Source organism: Cydia splendana, chromosome 16, assembly GCF_910591565.1.
Source record: "Cydia splendana chromosome 16, ilCydSple1.2, whole genome shotgun sequence".
Taxonomy (NCBI): domain Eukaryota; kingdom Metazoa; phylum Arthropoda; class Insecta; order Lepidoptera; family Tortricidae; genus Cydia; species Cydia splendana.
Window position 1 is genome coordinate 17831666 of NC_085975.1, and position 25596 is coordinate 17857261.

The following is a 25596-nucleotide window of genomic DNA, read 5'->3' on the forward strand; positions in this document are numbered from 1 at the left end:
AATCTAAATCAGCTAAATTACCAGTTCGTCGGACGATATCAGCCTGTTTGACAGAGTTGTTCGGAGCTGTCAAATTTTGCTTCTAACTGACAGGCTAATATCGTCCGGCGAACTGGTAATCAGTGGGCCCCGTAAGGGATTTTGAACAGCGGGCCAAGCGGGATGTTTTATGTTTAAGAAACTAAAAAGCTCATACAAATTCACGCTATCGAATGAAATTTTGACTAGGGGTACAGTTCTTTTATAATTTAATACAAATGATGTCCTTTTTTCCCTCGCACTGTATTGTCAATTCAGGCTTATGTTTCTTCTTCTTAGGGTAGAAACAGACCTTCACCAGCTCGCAGAAGGGAGCTTCGATCATCATCCATAGCGGAGCAGCGATTATGTATGACAGGCATAATACACCCAGAAACATCATGACCTGAAAAAAAAATTTAAAACCCTAAATTTTTTTACTTTACTATACTACCATACTAGCGACTAGCGACCCGCCCCGGCTTTGCACGGGTTACACAAAGCCTTAAGAAATTATACACCTAAACCTTCCTCAAAAATCACTCTATTGATAGGTGAAAACCGTATGAATATCTGTTCAATAGTTTTCGAGTTTATCGCGAACATACATATACACAAACAAACAGACGCGGCGGGGGACTTTGTTTTATAACTTTTATAAGGTGTAGTGATATTTACTATACGAAGTGCACTATAATTAAAGCAGAGACGCTCTCCACATAGATTTTCGTACCCGTCTGTTGCTATCTCTATTGCGGTTGTCTATTGTTTGTCCGAAAATTATATAAAATAATACTCATATGCCCGAATTTTATTTGCCCGAATTTAATTTGCCCGAATTGTTTGTTTACCATAAAAATTATGTGACATACTCTTTGTTTACCCGATTATTAGATTCCAGAACGTACGAGTGCCATACGTGTTGTTGTCCATATTATTAATTGTAATAATATTATTTAATAGAATATTTAAACCTCACTAACCCACTTTTCCAGTAGTATTTCTTTTCTGTAAGGGTCGCAGTTCAAACCTAACCTAACCCATTTTTCTAGTAGCATTTGGTTTCTGTAAGGGTCGCAATTCAAACCTAACCTAACCCACTTGTCTGATAGCATTTCTTTTCTGTAAGGGTCGCAGTTCAAACCCAACCTAACCTACTTTTCTAGTAGCATTTATTTTCTGTGTGGGGTGCAGTTCAAACCTAACCTAACCCACTTTTCCAATAGCATTTCTTTTCTGTAAGGGTCGCAGTTCAAACCTAACCTAACCCACTTTTCCAGTAGCATTACTTTTCTGTAAGGGTCGCAGTTCAAACCTAACCTAACCCATTTTTCTAGTAGCATTTGGTTTCTGTAAAAAAAATTTATTATGGCTAGTGATAATTATGGCTTACAATGATGATGACAAATGATATTATTGAAATTGATTTTATGGGAAACAAAGTTTCTGGCACGTGACTAATATAGTAAACAATATAATGGCTGTTGAATATTATGGCAAATGAAATTATGGCAAATGAAATTCTGGCAAGTGGGTGTATACCCTCTATTGCACGTGCATAAATATATTGCTGTCCCGCCTAAGGTGCCGGTTGTCAATGTCACTTGTGCAACCTTGACATCAACATCATGTACCTAATGACAGCGAGACTCACCATCTGATTAAAGGAGCTGAACGCCAACACAGCATAGGCGCCAGTTACGGTTCTGATGATGCTCACATGCACCAGGAAGGCGGCATAAGACAGACGTCCTAGAGGGCCCCAGCCACGCCACTCTAGCACGCCGCGGTACAGATCTGAAGTACAAATAAGTTTTTAGCAAAAATATATGGTACAAGCTTTTATCGCTGACAGTACTGTTCTTTCTACAGGCAACTAATATTCATCGAGACTATTCTAACAAATCCCAAACAATTAGTTTGCGTTGTTTTATCGTAGAGTTCCCAGGGCCACCTTCTTGACCTTTCTGCAACATTAGATCAGCTCCATGTCATCATAACAGTCGGGTTCATATTCACGGCTAGGGTACAAACAGCTTGCCTCATCCCCTGTTTCCAAAATTGCTTACGTCGAAGTGACTTTGTGCGAGTGTATCCCGGTCTTGTGTATGGACAGCGCATCGCACCAACGTGTCTATTCTGAACGAGCTCAACATAAAAACCCGTCTATCTACTATCTGTCTCAGGAGAATCCTCGGCTTCTTTGGGCACTTGGCCCGGCGGGAACCGAGTCTAGAGAAGTTGATGATCGGTGGCCAGGTTGAGGGCAGAAGAGGCAGAGGCAGAATACCCACACGCTGGTTTGATGCCATTGAGGCAGTCACACGCGTCAAGTTCCAGGGCTCTATGCGGAAGGCAGAAGATCGGCCAGGTTGGAGAGCAATCCAAGAAAACGCAACTTATGGCGGTCACGACCCTCAGTCATGAGGTTACGACGAAGAAGAGATCCCGGTCTTGCCAAAGACGGGTTAGTAACCTGATAGGGACGGTAGGTAACGGGACAGATGCAAAGGACGCTTAGTAAGCTGATGCATTGGGAGAGATGCAAAGGATGCCATTAATGGTTGATTACCAACTGACTTTCAAACTTAAAGACCGCGCCACTGATAAGCGCAGTAAAAGCGAGTCCTTACAGGAGTCTTATACACAGCCCGTGCCGCCAGTGGAAACTCTGTGCCGTCGGTGTACAATGTCCATGTCCAATGTCCAATGTCCTAGGAAAGTCGGTCCCCTTGTTCATAACAGTCGGGCAGATATTGAGGGTTAGGGTACCGTCAGCTTGCCTTATCCCCTGTTTCCAAAGCTGTCCGTCAAAGGGACTTTGTGTAATTGTATCCCGGGCGACGGTTAAGTCTTGCCAAAGACGGGTTAGTAAACTGATAGGGACGGTAGGTAACGGGACAGATGCAAAGGACGCTTAGTAACCTGATGCATTGGGAGAGATGCAAAGGATGCCATTATTGGTTGTTTACCAACTTACTTTCAAACTTAAAGACCGCGCCACTAAAAAGCACAGCAATACCAAGTCCAAACAGGAGTCTTACAGCGCACGCGTATACCGCCCGCGCCGCCAACGGAATCTCTATGCCGTCGATGTACAGGAAACTGCCACTAGAGATCAGGAATACGCCGCATGGGAACAGCCCGTAGTATAAGGGAGTATATTTCTGAAATAAATGAATAAATAAATTTTAGGGGACATCTTACACAGATCAACCTAGCCCCAAACTAAGCATAGCTTGTACTATGGGTGCTAGGCGACGACATACAGACTTATATAGATAAACACAAACTTATATACATAGAAAACACCCATGACTCAGGAACAAATATTAGTTTTCATATATAAATTTATATGCCCTTACCGGGATTCGAACCAGCTTCACAGGTAGGGTCGACACTACCCACTATTAGGCCAGACCGGTCGTCAAATTATAAATAAAACTGTCATTAATGGAAAACAATGTAGGTAGGTATTTTAGCCACACGGACCAATGCCAATTTATAACAACAATAACCAGTGTAGTCACGATTGAGACACACGGCCACTTTAAGTTTGCAAAGTCAAAAATTTGCTCATAGATCGGATATCAGTGTCAGTGTCAAAAGTGACGTTCTCTGTCTGTCTCTCGTACCTTATACTTGGTGACGTCGAACTTGTGCTGCTGCAGCCGATAGACCTGTGCTGCTGCAGCCAATAGACCTGCATGGCGTAGCTGACTAGATTCGCGTGTCCTCGTTTGTACAGGTTGTTGAAAGTGAGGTCTGTCTCTCATACCTTATACTTGGTGACGTCGAACTTGTGCTGCTGCAGCCGATAGACCTGTGCTGCTGCAGCTAATAGACCTGCATGGCGTAGCTGACTAGATTCGCGTGTCCTCGCTTGTAAAGGTTGTTGAAAGTGAGGTCTGTCTCTTATACCTTATACTTGGTGACGTCGAACTTGTGCTGCTGCAGCCGATAGACCTGTGCTGCTGCAGCCAATAGACCTGCATGGCGTAGCTGACTAGATTCGCGTGTCCTCGCTTGTACAGGTTGTTGAAAGTGAGGTCTGTCTCTCATACCTTATACTTGGTGACGTCGAACTTGTGCTGCTGCAGCCGATAGACCTGTGCTGCTGCAGCCAATAGACCTGCATGGCGTAGCTGACTAGATTCGCGTGTCCTCGTTTGTACAGGTTGTTGAAAGTGAGGTCTGTCTCTCATACCTTATACTTGGTGACGTCGAACTTGTGCTGTTGCAGTCGATAGACCAGCATGGCCGTCCCCAATCCGATGGCGTAGTTGACTAGATTCGTGTGTCCTCGCTTGTACAGGTTGTTGAAAGTCGGGTCTCTCACGAAGATGTTACGGACCACTCTGTGAACACGGGTTTCTTAATTTGAGTACGGAGGGATTCCAAGAATTCAAAAACTGACTTAATTGTTACTTTTGACTAAGAATTTTTCACATTTATTGCCAATTTTAGTTAAAACTCCCAAAGAATTGGACTCATCAATACAAATCTAATGAGTTCTGCCTCAAGCTAAGCTAATACTAGTAGATACTGAAGAGTGAGTTCTACTATGCATCTTTTGGCTTCATCATCAGATCAGCATTCGTTACGAGTGTTACGACCAGGTAACACAATCGATGTACTAGGTATGGACCATGGACTGGCCCTTAAATTCTTCGGACATATTATGCCGTGTCCAATCGTGATGTAGAGAAATACATATTTTTAGGCCGAATAAATAGCCAACGTGCTCGTGCACATATGAAATGATCGAATGTTATGAAGAGGTTAGCTAGCGGTAGTCTGCAACGTGTAGTCCCCATGGCTTATGACCGCACAAAATGGAGACAAATCACATGTGGTCACAATCCTCAGCAATGAGGAAATAAGAAAGAAGAAGAGAGACTGGGAAGGGGAGCAGTAGACTACTTACTCAGGTGAAACAATCAGGATAGGGCTGAGGTTCTGAACGACGACGTGGATCGCCGGTGTTATCACGCCAACCACGAACGCGGCGGCGACGGTCATCTTGCGGAACTTGGGGCTGGTTACGAGGCAGAATACGACTAGTCCGAGAACGCTTAGCTGCATATCCGCGCCTAAGTACCTATGGAAATAAACTGTAGGTAACGCAAGCGTATGTGCTTTATAAATCGCAAGTCAGACCCCATATGGAGTACTAATGTAACCTTTGGGCACGAGCACCTGGATGCCAGCTTGGACCCTTCGACTCAGTACAAAGGCGCGCTGTACGAATTCTATCACCGCACCGCTCGCCGTCGGCAGGGTGTTCATCCTCACACCCTAAAACCTAAATGGTCGCGTACTGTGCGATTTAAGAGGAATTTCCTCCCGCGGACGTTCCGGCTGTGGAATGAGCTCCCTTCCGAGGTATTCTCGAGGGTCTGGGGTTCCTTAAAAAAGGAGTGTACAGGTTTTTAACAGATCGGCAACGCGCATGTAACACCTCTGGAGTTGCAGGCATCCATAGGCTACGGTGACTGCTTACCATCAGGCGGACCGTATGCTTGTTTGCCACCGATGTGATATTAAAAAAAAAGCGTAAATGTAAGTTATAAACCAATTAAATTGTTGCTGAACGGAAAAAATGTAACTTAAGTTGAAGCCTCGGCTTATAATCAAATTTGGCGGGGCAAATGTATATGCAGTATATGTATCAAAAAATCCTACTAAACATCTGGAGAATTTTAGAATTTTTAAGGGTTTTTTTTCAACTATTAGCCTTTTAGGTAGTATAGTGGAAAGCGACACCATCAGCCGAAATATCCCGCGACTTCTAGGCCGGTGTTAGGTATATGTAATAAATACTGTTCAATATTGTCAAGTATAGTTTGTAGCTTCCTAATAGAGCCCGACGGGTAATCCTATTGTCTATTGTTAAGTAAAACCGCTCGTGCCACGTGCCACAACCACCTGCATAAAAATCGTTCGTTCACTTTACCCAGGTAATTGAATTACAACTCCTATGGAAATTGCAATAAGATTCAAAATGAACTAATGGATAAATATTTTGTTACGATGTGTGTGGTCCGTTCAACTCGCCGGCACTCAGTACTTCGGTTACTGAGTGCCGGCGAGTCGAACGCTACAGAACCGGTCTAAAATGTGTCATCGAGAAGCGTAACAAAGGCGCGTTATCGGAGAGCGCACCTACACTGGTTTTTTGAGCGTTGGACTAGCCCGCGCTCAGGTGCCAAATAGAATAATTAAGACCCTTTTTTGCAGGTAAGTAGCACGTGCGGTTTTACTTAACAATAGACGGTAGGATTAGCCGTCAGGCTCTATTAGGAAGCTACAAACTATAACCACCAAAACTTGCCAATAGCAAAATAAAATTAAATAAAAATCAATCTTGTTTTAATAGAGTCTGTGCGGAAAGAGAAGAGTCGTGGAATGTAAGGAGGTCTAATATTTACATTCCACGACTCTTCTCTTTCCGAACAGACTCCTACGATTCACGATAACTGTGAACTTAAGATTGCCATAATTAATAGTAAAAACTGAGTTTTGGTTGTTATCTGACGGTATAATGCTCTATATTCACAACGTGGAGTTTACTGAAAGATTGTAGATCCAATCTTCTTCTTTTCGTGTAGAGGGATCAAACTTCTTAAAACTAAATTTTTGTCTGCCAATGCTTTGCCACTTCCAGCCCTCGGGGTGTAGCCCTCAGGAGATCTTCTTCAGTGCACGTCGTTGAGCACAGAGAACACTGTCTCATGTGTATTGTTGTTTGAGGGACTCCACACTGGCAGGATGTATCACCTTGTCGCCCAATGCCCCATCCCAGAAGATTATCTTTTGACCGACCAACTCCCGTCCTAAGTCTGTTGAGAGCTTTCCATACTGGCCACTTTTCCTTTCCCCCTGGAGGCAGGTGTTCCGCAGATATAGATAGAGATAATAGAGATAATAGATCCAATAAAGGCTGGTGACGATCGCTCACCATGTGTGCGGCATGCAGTCTGAATTGTCCACGTAGTTGTTGACATACAACAGGTTGTAGAACCAGTCACGTCTACAATGGGCTGCCTCCTTGTGCACCAACGACTGAAATCCATTTAAAAAGTTATGTTTTCTTTTTTGCGAGGTCTACAGCTCACAGAGCCACTAGTACATAAACTAGTGGCTCTGTGAGCTGTAGACCTCGCGAGCAGAGCTTGAAATAACATGGTGCTAAGAGCTTTAAATACACCGTGTTTTTTTTGATTTCCGTTAATTTCAAGGGTGCATTCCTGAGCTTAAATCAAGTAACTTTCTCAAAGACACCGATGTTCTAATTAAGTCCATTTCGGAGATAATCCATAATTTATTTTTTTACTATAAGGCCTCTACAAGCGTGTACACTTGCCTTAGGGCCGGCTTACATATTGATTAGTGTTTAGAATGAGTTCATACATTTGCTACTAAACTTAAGTACAATCTCGGTCGATTGATGTACGAAATGACATTGATATGTCACAGATTTCAATTGTTTGGTTGAGTTAAATGTAATGCCCGTGTTACAACAACGCTATATGCTACATTTAATTACTTTTTAAACAAAAAAAAAAACAAAAAAGAAAACAAAAAAAATTTTTTTTTTTGAAAATTAACTATGCCATTTAGTTCTTATAAACGTACTTAACTATACCCCGAAGTTAACGGAATTCAATAAAAACACGGTGTATAGTAAATTAAAGAAAAACAATACGAAATTTATGTGTAAAAAAATACAAAAAGATATAATATCCCAGCATACAATTACTGGGGATCGAACCCAGACCCTCTGTGCAAACAGAAAAAGCGAACGTTTACAAACTGAGCCAAATAGTTCTTAGATGGGTTGACGAAATTTAGCTACTCCTTCTCAAAAAAAATTAGTTAAAATTAAATATCTAAATACCGCCTAAACCAGCGAAAATTTTTTTCTGCATTTTTTGCTATTAACTCTGTAAACATGTCTCAAAAAGAAAAAAGTCTTATGATATCGATACGACTATTTGTTTAGGCGCCAGGTATCACGACTCCGCCATTTTTAAAAATTTCCAAAAACCGGATTGACAAAAAAATTTTATTTACTCATAAAATTCGGTCACAAAATTTCACGAGAATCGGTTAAGAATTGCGACCTGTAGAGGAGAACATCCGGACATACGAAAGCAAAATGCCCGAGTCAAAACGTAGACCTTCGCTTCGCTTCGGTCAATTATGTTATTTATGTGCTAATAAATATTTCTTATTCTTATTCATCTCATTTGCAGAAGTGAACTATACCTACTATAGGTATATTATAATTATATAAAAATAAAAATCGAAGACTTTGGCACTAAAATGTAAAATAACTTAGGTATATTTACCTTCCATAAAGGTCCACTTCCCAAATGCCTTTGCCACGAGGCCACGACGGCCAGGACCACGGCGTTCACAGGTGCTAATCTATAACAAAATGTTGATGAAAAATAAACTTTCCAAATTGTCCGATACTCCCTAGTGAAACCGATAATCCATAAATCCCGCGGGAATAAAGGCAATCCGATGGGAAGCGAGTCGCTCCGCCACGCCACGCCACTGTACTGTTACGCTTCGTAAGACTCTGGCCAGTTATGGTGTATTTGAATTTGGAACTTTCTTTTATGTCTCAGTTCAACACTCGAATTGAATTTGTACAGTCAACCAGCAATAATGCTACTCTTCGAAAGCTCCAAAAATATATGTGACACGCTCTATAAATAAGATCGTATCAGATATTTTTGCGGGCTTGCGGTAACATATTATTGCAGGTGACTTGTACAAATGCGCGGGGACCTACTATGCTATAACAATGGTTTATAATGTATGTCCTCACCTGAGCCATCTGATGAGTACACCCTTTGGCAGCCAGTCCCAGCTGATTGGTCGTTTCTCCTCCATCAGCAGCAGGTTATAGGCTAGAAGGAACCCTGAGATCAGGAAGAAGGTCTGGACGACCAGTGTCCCGTTGAATAGGAAGGTAGCTGCAGCGTTGTGGTATAACTGGATTGTAAATAAGATTTTTGTCAAATAAATCATAATAGTTTATAGCTGATTATATTCTTCATCATTCAATATTGTATAGGTGGGTCAATTTCTGAACACGATTTTTATTCTGTCCGTGATGAAAATCGCGGGTTAGCATCAGATAATACTTACCATTTTTTTTTTACATAAAAAAGTCACACTTTCACACCGAGTTCCATATGAATTCACTGATTAATTGGTTTTTAGAGTACACTTAAAAATACCTAAAGGCTCAAATTACTACTCCCGTGCCCTGTCCGGAATCTACTTTTGAGCATAATGAAAAATCCTACGAAAAATTCTACATTAGTATCACTAATTTAGTGTCAAATACTTAAACTAGATGATATTTACTATCACTGAGCACATACACTATTAACTTCATTGTGGTAAATAACTCGTGATCGATGTTTAAATTTTGTCCGAGCGCGCGAGTACAATTTCGTCGGCAAAACTCAAAGGGCTCTGACAGCCGACGTCTGTATTTGAACCGCCTCGTGTCCCGCCTCACCTGTACTGGCAGTATTCGGCTGTCTCTTAAAGCAAGCGGATGTATGTTAAGCCGCGGCGTGTTCGAGCAAATCGCGTAAATATTTCGGAATTCGGGTGGGCGACAATTTTTTTCTAATTTCGATGCCCCTTATAAATTTTATTTCCCACATAGCTTTTCAATAACAATTGGCATATTTAGGAGCCCTTTATGTATCTTTATGTTAGCGATAACATAACAGTTTGGTCAAACACGATTTAAATTTTTGGCGAATTTTTTTATTACGAATTCTAATTTCCGTGCCCTAATTCCCATGGAATATTTACCTAAAACAGCTGATTAAGTGGCACGGGAATTAGAAAGTATTACATATATTGTTAACAAATCTTTTATTGGGGGCACTGTGAGTTAATTGGCAATGTTTACGTCATATTGTTATTATATATATACATTTATATATATATTAACATTGAATATATATTATATGTAATAATAATATTTATTTATTTATTTATTTAATCTTTATTGCACAAAAGAAAACCTTATAGTACAAAAGGCGGACTTAATGCCATAAGGCATTCTCTACCAGTCAACCTTAAGGCTAAGCAGAGAGATTGTGAGCGGTGCTACAATTACAATATGACGTATATCTTTCTATTTTACATTTAAGGAAATCTTAAAGAATGCACAAAAATCTGTGAACGATTTTTTAGTATAAGTAGGTACTATAGTACTTACATACAGGGTGGACCCGAATAACCCGGGCAATTTTAATACGTAAGGTAAGGTGGGCTAAGACGACACCGGGGTAAGACTATCACTTGTATGGAATCCTCATACTGTTAGTCTTGTCCCACCTTACCTTATTCATTGATCATATTATAACATTAAAATATTATATAAACATAAAACTATTTTTGGAATTATTACATATTATAATAACTGTACCTAAGGTTACATGAAACAAAATGAATCAAATTTGCAATGTTCTTTTTTGTAAATTTGACAGCTGACAGCGTATGCCGTATAAAGTTTAAATATCTGGGAGATCGAGCTTTGCTCGGAAAACATATACCTACCTAAAATATATTATATGTATGTATGTTAGTTTATAAGGTATGTATCTATGGGCCTTAGTTGCCTGATAATAAATGATATTTGATTTTGATTTGATTTGATTTAAAAACCCAAAAATGCGCGTTTTCCCAGAGATAACACCTGGCTAGGTCGATTTATCACTCCAGGAAACCCTCATATATGATCAAATTTCATCGAAATCGTTAGAGCCGTTTCCGAGATCCCCGAAATATATACAAGAATTGCTCGTTTAATAGATTAGTTGTTATAAATTAGCTTTTCTAATACAAGAATAATTAAATATATCCTATTCTTAATATACTATAAATGCGAAAGTATCTCTGTCTGTCTGTCTGTCTGTTATCTCGTAACGCTTAAACCGCTGAACCAATATCATACTGATGATATTTGGCATGGAGATAGTTTACCCCACCTTACCTCATATGTGGTCAAACAATTTTTTGTGTTATGAATTTATGAAGACATTTCTTCAGATTAACTAACACAATAACTTCTTCTCACTGTGCCACTATTTATTTCTTAGTATCATTTCCTATAAGGCCATATACCAGATTATACACCTTGTACCTATCTACATGCAGATACATAATGACACTTTATAATGAAAAGTTTTGTATGTAAGGCGGACAAGTATACGCAACTACTCAATGTATTGTTTTGAAATTATGTACATTTTACTAAGAAAGAGAGATTAGTTGCCATTAAAATAAAGGAAACGATTAGTCAAATACGTAGTTTTTAGTGTATCATACTTTCGTAGATTTGTCGTCCGAAACTAAAATTAAAGAAGGTAATATATATGTTCGATGCCGCTTCAGTATTGTTGCAGTATATTATTGTAGATTAAAATATACATAAATAATAGTTTTAACTACCAAAATAAGTTAAGAAAACAATTCCTATGCCATGTTCTAATTTCCGTGCTAGTAAAATCTAATTTCCATGGACACACTAATTCCCGTGCCCTGACTAAAATTTTAAATTGAAATAACTTTTATAGTTTTATGAATATTTTTACCCCACAAGAAAATTTATGTTTATTATATTTTTTATCAAATTATCAGAATATTTTGTTTTGTGTAATGTTGGTATTTCAAAATTCCATGGGAATTAGACAAAAATGCTCGTTTGGTGAAATTGACCCAGGTATGCCGGTCTTTCCCTCAATGACCTTAGATGCGGTACAGTTGTAATGCATAATTATTTTCCATCGTATTTTCACGGAAACGTACGAACGTGTCTCGCTATTTCAGTCAGTCACGGTACAAAAGGTACTGAAGTTGACTGAAGTAGCATGACAAATACGAACGTTTCCGAGAAAGTCCGATGGAAAACAATTATGAACTACTTACATCAATTCTGTAACTTCTTATGAACGTACGTTTTCTAGGAACTCTGGATCGCTGGTGGAAAGTGCGATGTTTATCGGAGAGTGTGCCATGATCACGAGTATTGTCGTGATAGTTCTGTAACAGAAATAAGCTTTTGTCAAACCATTTTTGATACAAGCTTGTCGCCGACTACTAACTTCAAAACTGGGCAAGTGCGAGTCGGACTCGCGCAGGAAGGGTTCCGTACCATAATGCAAAAAAAAACGAAAAAAAAAAAGCAAAAAGAAAACGGTCACCCATCCAAGTACTGACCACTCCCGACGTTGCTTAACTTTGGTCAAAAATCACGTTTGTTGTATGGGAGCCCCATTTAAATCTTTATTTTATTCTGTTTTTAGTATTTGTTGTTATAGCGGCAACAGAAATACATCATCTGTGAAAATTTCAACTGTCTAGCTATCACGGTTCGTGAGATACAGCCTGGTGACAGACAGACGGACGGACGGACGGACGGACAGCGAAGTCTTAGTAATAGGGTCCCGTTTTACCCTTTGGGTACGAAACCCTAATTACCCTTTGGGTACAGAACCCTAAAAAAGGACGAGATAATCAATATACCCCGTAATATTAAAAACTTTGAATTATTCTTTAAAAAATGTGGACGGTAATTTACTTTTTCTTCCGAAATGCGAGGTTTCCTGCAATATCTAATATTGCGGTACAATAATATGTAAACGACACTATATTATAATAAAATTCAGTGCATAGTTATTCAGATTTAATTTTGGAGGGAAATAGTTACCTACTAATACTTTTGAGGTTATAAAATTTCTAATCTGAATAAAAACTAACCATAGATTTTTTTTCATGTCTCTTACTAAATTACTCTACCGATTTGGAAGATAATTTGTTTGTTTAAAAGTTAAAGTGCCAGATTAGTCGTAATTTTTCATAATCCAGATCTAATAATAGAATCCGTGAAGAGCTGAGGCAACTCCTCAACTATAGGCACAAATATCTTAGGTATTACTACTTACTTACATAATTTACTGGCTCAGTGACTCAAAAAGGATCTTAGCTTCCGACCCAAGAGAGCACCACACTCTGCCCTATTCTTCGCCACTTCACGCCAGTTTGGTATTCCGAGGGCGGACAGGTCTATTAGCTTATTTATAGGTAAATACGTACATCACTGGCTCAGTGACCCAAAGAGGATCTTGGCCTCTGACACAAGAGAGCGCCACTCTGCCCTATTCTGCGCCACTTGGGTATTCCGAGGGCGGACAGGTCTTTTTGGGCTTCGTCACTCCAGCGGTATCTGGGACGCCCAGGCGGACGTTTTCCGCCCGGGTGCCCCATACGCTCTTCTCACAGCACGATCCTCCCCCATCCTCTCCAGGTGACCAAGCCAGCGGAGACGTTTGGCTTTAAATATTATTATTTTATAGGTATAGAAAACGGGACTGCGTATTTCGGATGTAACGCTTTCCCAGCTGTAAGAAGGTGATGTCTTACTTGAGTCCGGTGAAGCATTTGAGTCGTGTCAGCCTCGGCTCCGGGCCGTCGCCCGCCGCTGTGCGCAGACGCACCCAGTTGCGTTTGATTGAGAAGCATAGCAGCAGTCGGCCCCCTGCGCATAACAATAACAAAGAATAGGGTATTTGACATTTTTTTATGAATGGTATTAATCGATCAGGTTTGTTTTTAGGATCCAATGTCTGTATGGGACCCATTGTCTAAAAGCAATGCAAAAGTCACAAATGATGACCAAAGTCTGGCACCCGCGCTTTACTCACGAAACGCTTCTAACAAAATGGCAATTCATCGTGACGTCACGATGTAACGTTAGAGGCCGTTTCGATGTATGGAAAACAAGGAAATTGCGATTTTGTTGGTGAAATATTGCGTTTATGTGTATTGATTATTGTTGGTATACAATATTTTTAAAAATAAAATGTAAGGAATCGAATGTTAGTTATTTTTTTTCTATTTGGAAGTTTAAAAAAAGATTTTTTTGAAATTTTTGAGGTCTTGTATTTTATTTTTCCCATATATTTTTTAAGTTTCCATTTTATTGTGATAAATTGTTCATTTTCTATCTATTTAACTAGATTTAGTTATACAATTCAACATGTGTCAACAACCCTATTAGGTAGGTACCCGCTTGTCACTATACCCGTCACTTTCGCACTTACATACTTGTTAGAACGTGACAGGTATGGTGACAAGCGATAAAAATGCGACCGTGCTACCGCCGCGGGCCCCGTAGGCAACATGCCAAACGCTATCGCTCCGTAGTGAACGAAACACAACTGTCACTTTCACACTAATATGGAAGGGTGCTAGAGAGACTCAAAGCGATTCGATGGCGAAGCGCAAACGATTGTCACTTTGTCGCCGAGCTTTTTCTAAAAAAAACTATTGAAGACCTGATGATCAGAGATCCTGGTGTTTTTGGGTTTTTCAACTCAAAATGTCATGCTAAAAAAATCGCCTAAAAATGTACCTATATGAAAATTGTAGTTTCCACTACGTCACGCACATACAAGTGTGAAAGTGTTTCACACTAAAACGTGACGTAATGGAACGGACATTTTGGGACAACTTTTTTAATGGTAGGGTGGAGGATGCTGTCGATTTTGAGTAGAATGAGCCCAAGCCATTAACGTATATATCTATGGACTGGCCTTACGGGCACTAAGAATAGTACTAGTTTATCGGTGCGACTCACGAATTCCAGCCAATCGTGCAGTCTAACGCAACTAGTTGCGACCAATAGCGCGCGTGATGCGAACTCATCAACCAATCGCGTTGTACCGGTGTCACACCGCTGTACTGGCCCCTGTCATGCCTCATTATTATTGTCCGTAAAGCCAGTTCATAGATATCTATGTCAATGGCCCAAGCATGTCCAGATTTGTAAGAATACAACCCGATTCCAACAATGCTTATTAGAAGTCACAGCGGTACGATACTGATCTGTCAGTGTCAAAAGTGACATTTCTTCAACGAAATTTTAGCATTAGAAATAAGGTAAACAATCTTGATGTGTCTTTTTATTAAAAAAACACGTTTTAAAAATAAGTCACGGCAAATATGTAACAATTATGAATCTAATACGATCATGTAAAGATCATGTAAGTACCTATATATTCTTCTGCTTTCATAAGTAATAGTTACTGATTTTTAAAAGGCGTTTTTCAATTAATAGACATGTCAAGATCGCTTACCTTCTTTTTTCCTATGCTAAAAAAACGAACTACATACTTATAGTTCAAACTAAGCCGGTTTCAAAATTTGTCAAACTTTTATTATCTGATATAAAATTCTAATAATCTTTTACAACTGAAGTGATGACACTTGACGATGTTTCATCAATTCCCTAATGACGTAAATCGAAGTTATTGTACCTAATACCACATTAATTTGCTAATACTTTACTGCGTCAATCAATAACACAGTGGTCACTGGCCACTTTATTCAATCAATTAGCGGCAACTTAATGATTCGTAAGTTTTAGGGTACCTTAGCCAAAATGGCAAAAACGGAACCCTTTAAAGTTTCGTCATGCCCGTCTGTAAATACAGTAAGTATGTACGAAAAGGAATTACTGAAACCCGTTAATGTTTAGGTCATACTAAGCAAGTTTTACTATGAGACCAACCTCAGTATGACCTAAACATTAACGGGTTTGTGTAATTGCTTTTCGTTCAGTTACATACTGTATTATACATACCTATATAAATATGGTGCCCCCCTTCACTCTAACTATTGACTCGGGCGTGCAAAAAAAAAGAAAAAACGAATCTAAAGCCTGTGCGGTCGCTCTACTATTAATAAATACCTACCTACTTTCCACGAAAATTATTTTGAATATAATCGATTAAGCCATCAATGAGTTTTTAAAAAACTTATATTCTTATTGAAACGACGTAAGTGCCGCGTATTCTAAAATTGTAATGGAGGTACGGAATTCTCCGGTTTGCATGGCCCGACATGCACTTGGCCGGTTTTTTATACCATATTGATGGCAATCAAGCATCCGTGTCGCATCAAGGTTCGCAACCAGTGTGCGGCAAACTAATAGTGTTTTTGCCAAAATTGTATTTATTAGTTCCTTTTATATTTTTTGATCCAAATCCAGTACCTAATATAACAAAATATGGATCGCTTTTGGTCTGAAATAAAGAATTTTTATTTAATTTATTTTATTTATAAGGATACTGTTTAGCAAAAATGTGTCAATCTAAGCGTGATGTTTTGAGTTCCAAATGCAATGAGTGCAAAATGGATGTGGGTTGACACATTATTGCTTATCAGCATTATACATTTTATTTTTTTACAATGTTTAAGTATCCTAGATTTGACTTACAATCAGTTTACTCCTTATGACATTGGATTCCCCAGCATTTATATTTTTTAACAAATTTGCATACATAATCTATGAATTCGATGTTCGAGGAATTGGACATTCGAGGTACGAGTAAATGGACGTTCGAGGAATTGGACATTCGAGGAAAATGGACATTCGAGAAGTTGGACATTGACACAAATGAAAGTAATAATGAACTAGCAAGGTCGTCTAGGGTCTTCCCCTTAGAGCATTTAGACCAAATTTAGACTAGAGATGTCATCGCTGTCATTTTCTGTACGAAACAGTCTGCCGATTTTTGCGGGGGAGGGGACGTCAAATGTATTGCTATTTCTACATGATTTGCACGTAACGTACAAATAGCCATGCCAGTCCATACAAAAGTTTGCACAATTGTGCAAGTTTTTCGGCAGAGGGGTAAGCTCTCAATGGCCACTCCAGTTATTAAATGCTCTAAGGTCTCCCCAGACATATACGCGCATTCGTCAAAAGCCGATAGGAAAAAGCTTTATTTCCGGCAACTTTTTCGCTCTTATTGCGCGGACATAAAGCTTTTTCCTATCGGATTTTGCCGATTCCGTGTCGACATATGAGTGGGAACACTATTTCAATCCGATATAGCTAGGTCCAAAGTTTACTACCGTAAAAATTACAGTTATTTTTCACGTTTTTATGAAAAATCACGTAGGTAGCCAATACGCTACGCTACTTTGCGCGATGTACCGCTGGAGTTGCAAGCGTCCATAGACTACGGTAACCTCCGTATGCACCTCATGCTTGTTTTCCACCGACATGTTTTTATAAGAATGTAACATATGTACTTCTAGTGTACATTTAATTCGGTAGTGTGACGTGACGTACGCGTTTGCGTTAAGTGTCATTTTGTATGGGAATTCGAGTTCCTAAACGTACCGTTTGACGGCCTGTTCTAAACCCCATACAACTAATTAAAAATTAAAAAACACGACTGCGAAAAAGCGAACTGAAAAGACAAAAATAATTTTTAGTTGTGTTAGTTACTCAACTTAATGAATGTAAAAAATTATTAGAATATGAGTGTTTAGTGAAGGTTATAAACAACAAACGCAAAAGTTTTATGCTCATTTAGGATCGTGACTGTACCTGTGTATTTTATTTCAATTGCAGTCGGGGACCTTGATGTATTGACATTTTCCCATTTAAAAGGTCCCCGACTGCAATTGAAATAAAATACACAGGTACAGTCACAGTAAATTACGTCATCGATTTTTGACGATTTTTGACCCCCCCCCCCCCTATAATCATCCAAAAATCATGCTTCAAATGACCCCTTTTCCTCCTACTTCATGCTACCGTCATCCGATGTCCAGACCCCCCCCCGTAATTTGAAATGACGTAATTTATGAATAGCCCCTTTTCAGTTCGCTTTTTCGCAGTCGTGTTTTTTAATTTTTAATTAATTTATTTTATTTTATACTTTTTAGAATTTTTACATTCATTAAGTTGAGTAACTAACACAACTAAAAAATATTTTTATCTTTTCAGTTCGCTTTTTCGCAGTCGTGTTTTTTAATTTTTTATTTATTTAATTAATTTTTGGGTCATGATTTCGTTAATAATCATTTGAAGTCACTTTATATTACTTTTGCGAGGGCGTCCTCGGTACAGAAAGGCACGCAGAGCGCCGCATATATCGGGCTACGCCCGACTACTTTGGAACGCGTACAGTGCGCCACGAACGTCGGGCTACGCCCGACGCTTTGAGCAAGAGGGCACTGAAGGCGTCTTGGTAAGGGTACAGCGTGTCACGTATGTGGGCCTACGCCCGACAGTTAGTATGAGAGAGTCAAAGGCGCCTGGCTTTGGACCGAGTGCAGCGCGCCACGTACGTCGGGATACATCCCACTCTTTTACCATTAGGGCGCCGAAGGCGCCCGGCTTTAGAACGCGTACAACGCGCCTCGTACACGCCCGACGCTTTGAGTAAGAGGGCGCCGAAGGCGCCCGGCTTTGGTAAGCGTACAGCGTGTCACGTACGTCGGGCTACGCCCGACACTTTTAGTATGAGAATGTTGAGGGGACTGGCTTTGGACCGCGTGCAGCGCGCCACGTACGTCGGGCTACGCCCGACGCTTTGGGTATGAGGCCGGCTTTGGTAATCATACAGCGTGTCACGCTACGCCCGATACTTTTAATATGAGAGAGTCGAAGGCGCCTGGCTTTGGACCGCTTGCAGCGCGCCACGTACATCGGGCTACGCCAGAACCTTTAAGTGTGAGGGCGCCGAAGGCGCCCGGCTTTGGTATGCGTACAGCGTGTCACGTACGTCGGACTACGCCCGACGCTTTGAGCAAGAGAGCACTGAAGGCGTCTTGGTAAGGGTACAGCGTGTCACGTATGTGGGCCTACGCCCGACAGTTAGTATGAGAGAGTCAAAGGCGCCTGGCTTTGGACCGAGTGCAGCGCGCCACGTACGTCGGGCTACATCCCACTCTTTTACCATTAGGGCGCCGAAGGCGCCCGGCTTTAGAACGCGTACAACGCGCCTCGTACACGCCCGACGCTTTGAGTAAGAGGGCGCCGAAGGCGCCCGGCTTTGGTAAGCGTACAGCGTGTCACGTACGTCGGGCTACGCCCGACACTTTTAGTATGAGAATGTTGAGGGGACTGGCTTTGGACCGCGTGCAGCGCGCCACGTACGTCGGGCTACGCCCGACGCTTTGGGTATGAGGCCGGCTTTGGTAATCATACAGCGTGTCACGCTACGCCCGATACTTTTAATATGAGAGAGTCGAAGGCGCCTGGCTTTGGACCGCTTGCAGCGCGCCACGTACATCGGGCTACGCCAGAACCTTTAAGTGTGAGGGCGCCGAAGGCGCCCGGCTTTGGTATGCGTACAGCGTGTCAGGTACGTTGGACTACGCCCGACGCTATGAGCAAGAGGGCACTGAAGGCGTCTTGGTAAGGGTACAGCGTGTCACGTATGTGGGCCTACGCCCGACACTTAGTATGAGAGAGTCGAAGGCGCCTGGCTTTGGACCGAGTGCAGCGCGCCACGTACGTCGGGCTACATCCGACTCTTTTACCATTAGGGCACCGAAGGCGCCCGGCTTTAGAACGCGTATAACGCGCCTCGTACACGCCCGACGCTTTGAGTAAGAGGGCGCCTTCGGCGCCCGACACTTTTAGTATGAGAAAGTAGAAGTCGCCTGGCTTTGGACCGCGCGCAGCGCGCCACGTACGTCGGGCTACGCCCGACGCTTTGAGTATGAGGCCGGCTTTGGTAATCATACAGCGTGTCACGCTACACCCAATACTTTTAATATGAGAGATTTGAAGGTGCCTGGCTTTGGACTGCGTGCAGCGCGCCACGTACATCGGGCTACGCCAAAACCTTTAAGTGTGAGGGCGCCGAAGCTGCCCGGCTTTGGTATGCGTACAGCGTGTCAGGTACGTCGGACTACGTCCGACGCTATGAGCAAGAGGGCACTGAAGGCGTCTTGGTAAGGGTACAGCGTGTCACGTATGTGGGCCTACGCCCGACACTTAGTATGAGAGAGTCGAAGGTGCCTGGCTTTGGACCGAGTGCAGCGCGCCACGTACGTCGGGCTACATCCGACTCTTTTACCATTAGGGCGCCGAAGGCGCCCGGCTTTAGAACGCGTATAACGCGCCTCGTACACGCCCGACGCTTTGAGTAAGAGGGCGCCTTCGGCGCCCGACAATTTTAGTATGAGAAAGTAGAAGTCGCCTGGCTTTGGACCGCGCGCAGCGCGCCACGTACGTCGGGCTACGCCCGACGCTTTGAGTATGAGGCCGGCTTTGGTAATCATACAGCATGTCACGCTACACCCAATACTTTTAATATGAGAGATTTGAAGGTGCCTGGCTTTGGACTGCGTGCAGCGCGCCACGTACATCGGGCTACGCCAAAACCTTTAAGTGTGAGGGCGCCGAAGGTGCCCGGCTTTGGTATGCGTGCAGCGTGTCACGTACGTCGGACTGCGCCCGACACTTTTAGTATGAGAAAGTAGAAGTCGCCTGGCCTTGGACCGCGCGCAGTGCGCCACGTATGTCGGGCTACGGCCGATGCATTGAGTATGAGGGCGCCAAAGGCGCCCGGCTTTGGTAAGCGTATAGCGTGTCACGTACGTCGGGCTACGCCTGACCCTTTTAGTGTGGGGGCGTCTTTGGCGCCTGGCTTTGGACCGAGTGCATATACTTGGACAAGTTGCAGGAAGCGCACATCTTTCTTACGCTCTGAGCCGTAGGCCCTACGTGGAGCTCACCCTTCGGCCTTAAAAAAAATGTCATCATCATCATAAGTGTTAAAATTAAATCAAACCATACGGTTATAATGATGCATTCACGATTTGTTCTGCCAAAGTCGGTGCAGAGTTAGCTTAGACGGACTGTGCATCGTATCGATTAATAAATAGAAGTTATATTTTAAACTTTTCGATTCCATAAGCGCAATTACGAACATGTTTTAAAAACTATGAGTAGTATGTAACTACCTAATATAATATAATTATATTTTTTTATGATCAGCGGTCAAACCCTTTCCTTTTATTTTAATAAGTATCCCATTCAATAATAATATTTGGTTTTATGAGATTAGCTTCTCTTAACATATTTTGTCAATTCTTACTTTCTCAAAATGAAACTTAAACCCACATGTTGCATATATAGTATCAATCGGCTTTCAGCCCTTCATTTTGATACCCTACTCGATAGGTTTGCACGATATTTTTTTCTAAAGGTTGCGTAATATGGCGTATTAAGTCCGCCATATTGTTTTTATAATGACGTCACATAGCCTATATTACCCGGGATGACGTAAGGATTCTAATGATGTATCATACGTCTAAATCGGTTAAGGCATTCAGAAGTTAAGGTGGAATAAAGAAACTCACATACATACAAACATGAACGCTGAAAACAATACACGGGTCAAACAGATCACTGTGTTATGTCTTTCCTGTAGACATACACAAGAGTTAAGGGCTATAAAGGTTAATTTTCTTATTTAACCCTTATCCACGTGAAAAGGTCCTCCTTTTATTTAGAGAACTATGATAAAATCATTGCTTACATGCCCACAAGCTGTTAACTATTGCCCACAGGAGAGAAAACTAGTGTGTTATCGCGAACAGCACATTTTTCTTTGTTTCTCTTGTTTGGGCAGTCGTGTAAAAATAGACATAACGCAAGCAAACACGAATACACGTCACGCTATCGAATGAAATGTACACTAAGCGCCACTTGCACCATCCCACTAACTGGGGGTTAACCGGTTAAACCGTTAACCCAATGTCAAATTGTACTGGTACCCAGGGTAACTCCAGGTTTAAGGGTCAAACAGATCACTGTGTTATGTCTTTCCTGTAGACAGAAAAATGTGCTGTTCGCGATAACACACTAGTTTTCTGTCCTGTGGGCAAATAGTTAACAGCTTGTGGGCATGTAAGTAATGATTTTATCATAGTTCTTTAAATAAAAGGAGGACCTTTTCACGTGGATAAGGGTTAAATAAGAAAATTAACCTTTATAGCCCTTAACTCTTGTGTATGTCTACAGGAAAGACATAACACAGTGATCTGTTTGACCCTTAACCGGTTAACCCGGGTTAGTGGGATGGTGCAAGTGGCCCTAAGTAAGGGTTCGGGACATTATTTCGCTTCTTCCCTCTTTGACAACAATGGCTTACGGCCCGATTCGAACTTTAAGATAGAATCAGACCAAGAAAAGTCTGCAGCGGATTTGACCCACGCAGTGCAAGTATTAAAATAACACTGGCACTGCGAGGGCTATCAAAATCGCTGCAGACTTTTTGTGGCTTAACTCTACGTCAGTTAATAGATCTAGAAACGATATGGATTAGATGTGTCAGTTAATAGATCTAGAAACGATATGGGTTAGATGTGACAGTGTCTAATGTGACGTTTCTTCAAACAAAAACGTCACTTTTGACACTGACACATCTAATCCATATCGTTTCTAGATCTTCTCTTCTTCAGTCGGTCCCTCAATACTGAGGATCGTAACATTATATCCTTCTGTTGAAGACCAGGTTCCTCCATAGGGTTCTGTTCCCCGCTAAGCGCATGGCCTCGTGCAGTTTTAATTGCATAGGTGCCGTAATTTGAGCACACCATCTAGTAAGAGGAGGGCCTTGAGGTCTCGTGCCTTCAACTTTGCCCGTCATTATTACTCTTTCCAGGCTATCTGGAGAGCGACGTGAGAGGTGTCCGAAGTATGACACGCAGTATGAGTTTCTAGATCTATTAATTGACGTATCTTAAAGTTCGAATGGCAGTTACAAGCTTACCTATACTTTTATTTTCAGTGCAGCCAACATAATCAGTCAAACTGCCAGCCACATTGAATAGTACTAGCACCAGTATCAGCAGTGCCACGGCATAGTCGACCATGTCGTAGCCAGCAGGCTCGTCGAACTTAGTGCAGTACACGAAGTCTTCCAACACTTTGGTCTGGAATTTTTTCAAACTAAATATGCAAACATACTACAAGGATTATTTACTTATTGGGGCCCGGTTCTCAAAAGCTTGTAACTTGTAATACAAGTGGAAGTCAAGCTACAAACTTTTGAAAATCGGGCCCCTGGTGTTAGGTATCTTAGAACTTTTTAGATCGAGTGCCTTTTTACCAAGTTTATGTGATGGAGCTGCAGTACCGTCTTTACCATAAGGACACACGGGGCCCGTGCCCAGGGCCCCCATCCTCAGGGGGCCCCGAAGGACAGACAGTAACAGTATATTTGATTACCCATAATAAATAGAAGATCATAGTAGAAAAATGTTAGTTTAATTAGCTTCCTTAACTTTCCAAAAGGGTCCCAAATTCTTAATGCCCAAGGACCCCAGCACAGACAGCAGCAGCAGCAGTTCTTTTAAGACGGCCCTGTGTAAGTGTGTAGCTGTATAATACAGCTTAAGGTACAACCAGGGACAGGAACCGGTTACCTTAACCGGGGTTTTTCATAGGGTTTTTTTAGAGGTGTTTATAAAAACCCCTACCATAACGGTAACCGCTTAATAAGGTAACACTTTGATTCGGTAACCGTATCAGATCGAGTTAACCTCTGTTACCGGTAACCGAAATAAAAACCCAGTCTATTCAGTTACCTCATTATGAGGTTTTTGACCAGTTCAAACGATTGTAATCTTTACGCACACTTAAATTCAACTTATTATTGAATAACCGAGGTTGGCATGGGCGGTCTATGAAGCCTCCAGCACAAACAAGTTTTTTTGCCTTTCCTTTGTTTATCTTTATACCTACCTGTGTGGTGTGTTCTTATTATAAATATTATTATATTATAACTAAAATAATTAAAATAAATAAATAAAATAAGTTTAATAAATTAAATAAATTAAATAAATTAATAAATTAAATAAATTAAATAAATTAAATAAATTAAATAAATTAAATAAATTAAATAAATTAAATAAATTAAATAAATTAAATAAATTAAATAAATTAAATAAATTATATAAATTAAATAAATTAAATAAATTAAATAAATTAAATAAATTAAATAAATTAAATAAATTAAATAAATTAAATAAATTAAATAAATTAAATAAATAAAATAAATAAAATAAAATAATAAAATAAATAAATTAAATAAATTAAATAAATTAAATAAATTAAATAAATTAAATAAATTAAATAAATTAAATAAATTAAATAAATTAAATAAATTCAATAAATTCAATAAATTGAATAAATTGAATAAATTGAATAAATTGAATAAATTGAATAAATTGAATAAATTGAATAAATTGAATAAATTGAATAAATTGAATAAATTGAATAAATTGAATAAATTGAATAAATTGAATAAATTGAATAAATTGAATAAATTGAATAAATTGAATAAATTGAATAAATTGAATAAATTGAATAAATTGAATAAATTGAATAAATTGAATAAATTGAATAAATTGAATAAATTGAATAAATTGAATAAATTGAATAAATTGAATAAATTGAATAAATTGAATAAATTGAATAAATTGAATAAATTGAATAAATTGAATAAATTGAATAAATTGAATAAATTGAATAAATTGAATAAATTGAATAAATTGAATAAATTGAATAAATTGAATAAATTGAATAAATTGAATAAATTGAATAAATTGAATAAATTGAATAAATTGAATAAATTGAATAAATTGAATAAATTGAATAAATTGAATAAATTGAATAAATTGAATAAATTGAATAAATTGAATAAATTGAATAAATTGAATAAATTGAATAAATTGAATAAATTGAATAAATTGAATAAATTGAATAAATTGAATAAATTGAATAAATTGAATAAATTGAATAAATTAATTAAATTAAATAAATTAAACAAATTAAATAAATTAATTAAATTAAATTAAATACAAAAGTATAAATAAAATAAATAAATTCAATAAATTAAATAAATAAATTAAATTAAAATAAATTTAATAAATAAAGTCAATAAAATCAACAAAATATAAATAAAGTAAATAAAATAAACAATTTTTTTAGTATTTTTTTTAGTTCTGACTAAAACTCACTAAAACTACTTTAATGTAGCAAACCAGTAAGCAGCCGATAATAAAGGTTACCATAACTGAATGAAAACCTGTTAAAAACCCTTAACAAAAACCCTATCGCGATGGGGTTTTGAGATTAACTCGGTTAAAGGTTAGGGTTACCGTTTCAATAAGGTTACCATTACAATCAGGTAACAGTATGATAGGGTTACCGAATGATAATGTAACCGAATCGATTGGGTTACCGAATTGATAGGATTAAGCGTAAAGAGGGGTTTTCCGGTCCTTGGGTACAACTATGCAGGCATATCGCCGATAATATTACATTACAACGTTTTACAGGAAAAGGGACTGCTATTAAATAATTAATTAATAAATAAATAAATATTATAGGGACATTTTTTACACAAATTGACTAAGTCCCACGGTAAGCTCAAGAAGGCTTGTGTTGTGAGTACTCAGACAACGATATATATAATATACAAATACTTAAATACATAGAAAACATCCATGACTCAGGAACAAATGTCTGTGCTCATCACACAAATAAATGCCCTTACCGGGATTCGAACCCAGGACCATCGGCTTCGCAGGCAGGGTCACTACCCGCTGGGCCAGACCGGTCGTCACGCTATTATAACGGATAAGAGTGTTTTTTAAAAGATTTTCGGGTTAAATCAATTTTCAAAATTTCCAAAAAACACCTTAATAGGT

The 25596-nt window shown here is 39.7% G+C and overlaps 1 protein-coding gene across 1 annotated transcript; it reads right to left on the bottom strand.

Annotated features, from left to right (window-relative positions):
- Positions 1-241: 241 nt before the first annotated feature.
- LOC134798136 (nose resistant to fluoxetine protein 6-like) lies at positions 242-23064 on the bottom strand. Its single transcript, XM_063770473.1, has 12 exons — positions 22984-23064; positions 22653-22815; positions 13486-13600; positions 12021-12105; positions 8861-9027; positions 8373-8451; positions 6980-7083; positions 4946-5119; positions 4226-4376; positions 3041-3185; positions 1673-1815; positions 242-424 (listed from the first exon to the last, which is right to left on the bottom strand). The coding sequence occupies exons 1-12, from the start codon at positions 23062-23064 to the stop codon at positions 242-244; spliced, it is 1590 nt and encodes a 529-aa protein (XP_063626543.1).
- Between the last annotated feature and the right edge of the window lie 2532 nt (positions 23065-25596).

What these genes read in the sequence shown, in the direction of transcription:
- LOC134798136 (XM_063770473.1), bottom strand. Translation starts at nt 23,064, where the DNA reads ATGGGGGCCCTGGGCACGGGCCCCGTGTGTCCTTATGGTAAAGACGGT. An exon ending in GACTGCATGCCGCACACATG is followed by an intron (nt 5,120 to 6,979) that starts GTGAGCGATCGT and finishes TTATTTCCATAG; the next exon opens with GTACTTAGGCGCGGATATGC. An exon ending in TCGACGTCACCAAGTATAAG is followed by an intron (nt 3,186 to 4,225) that starts GTATGAGAGACA and finishes CATTTATTTCAG; the next exon opens with AAATATACTCCCTTATACTA.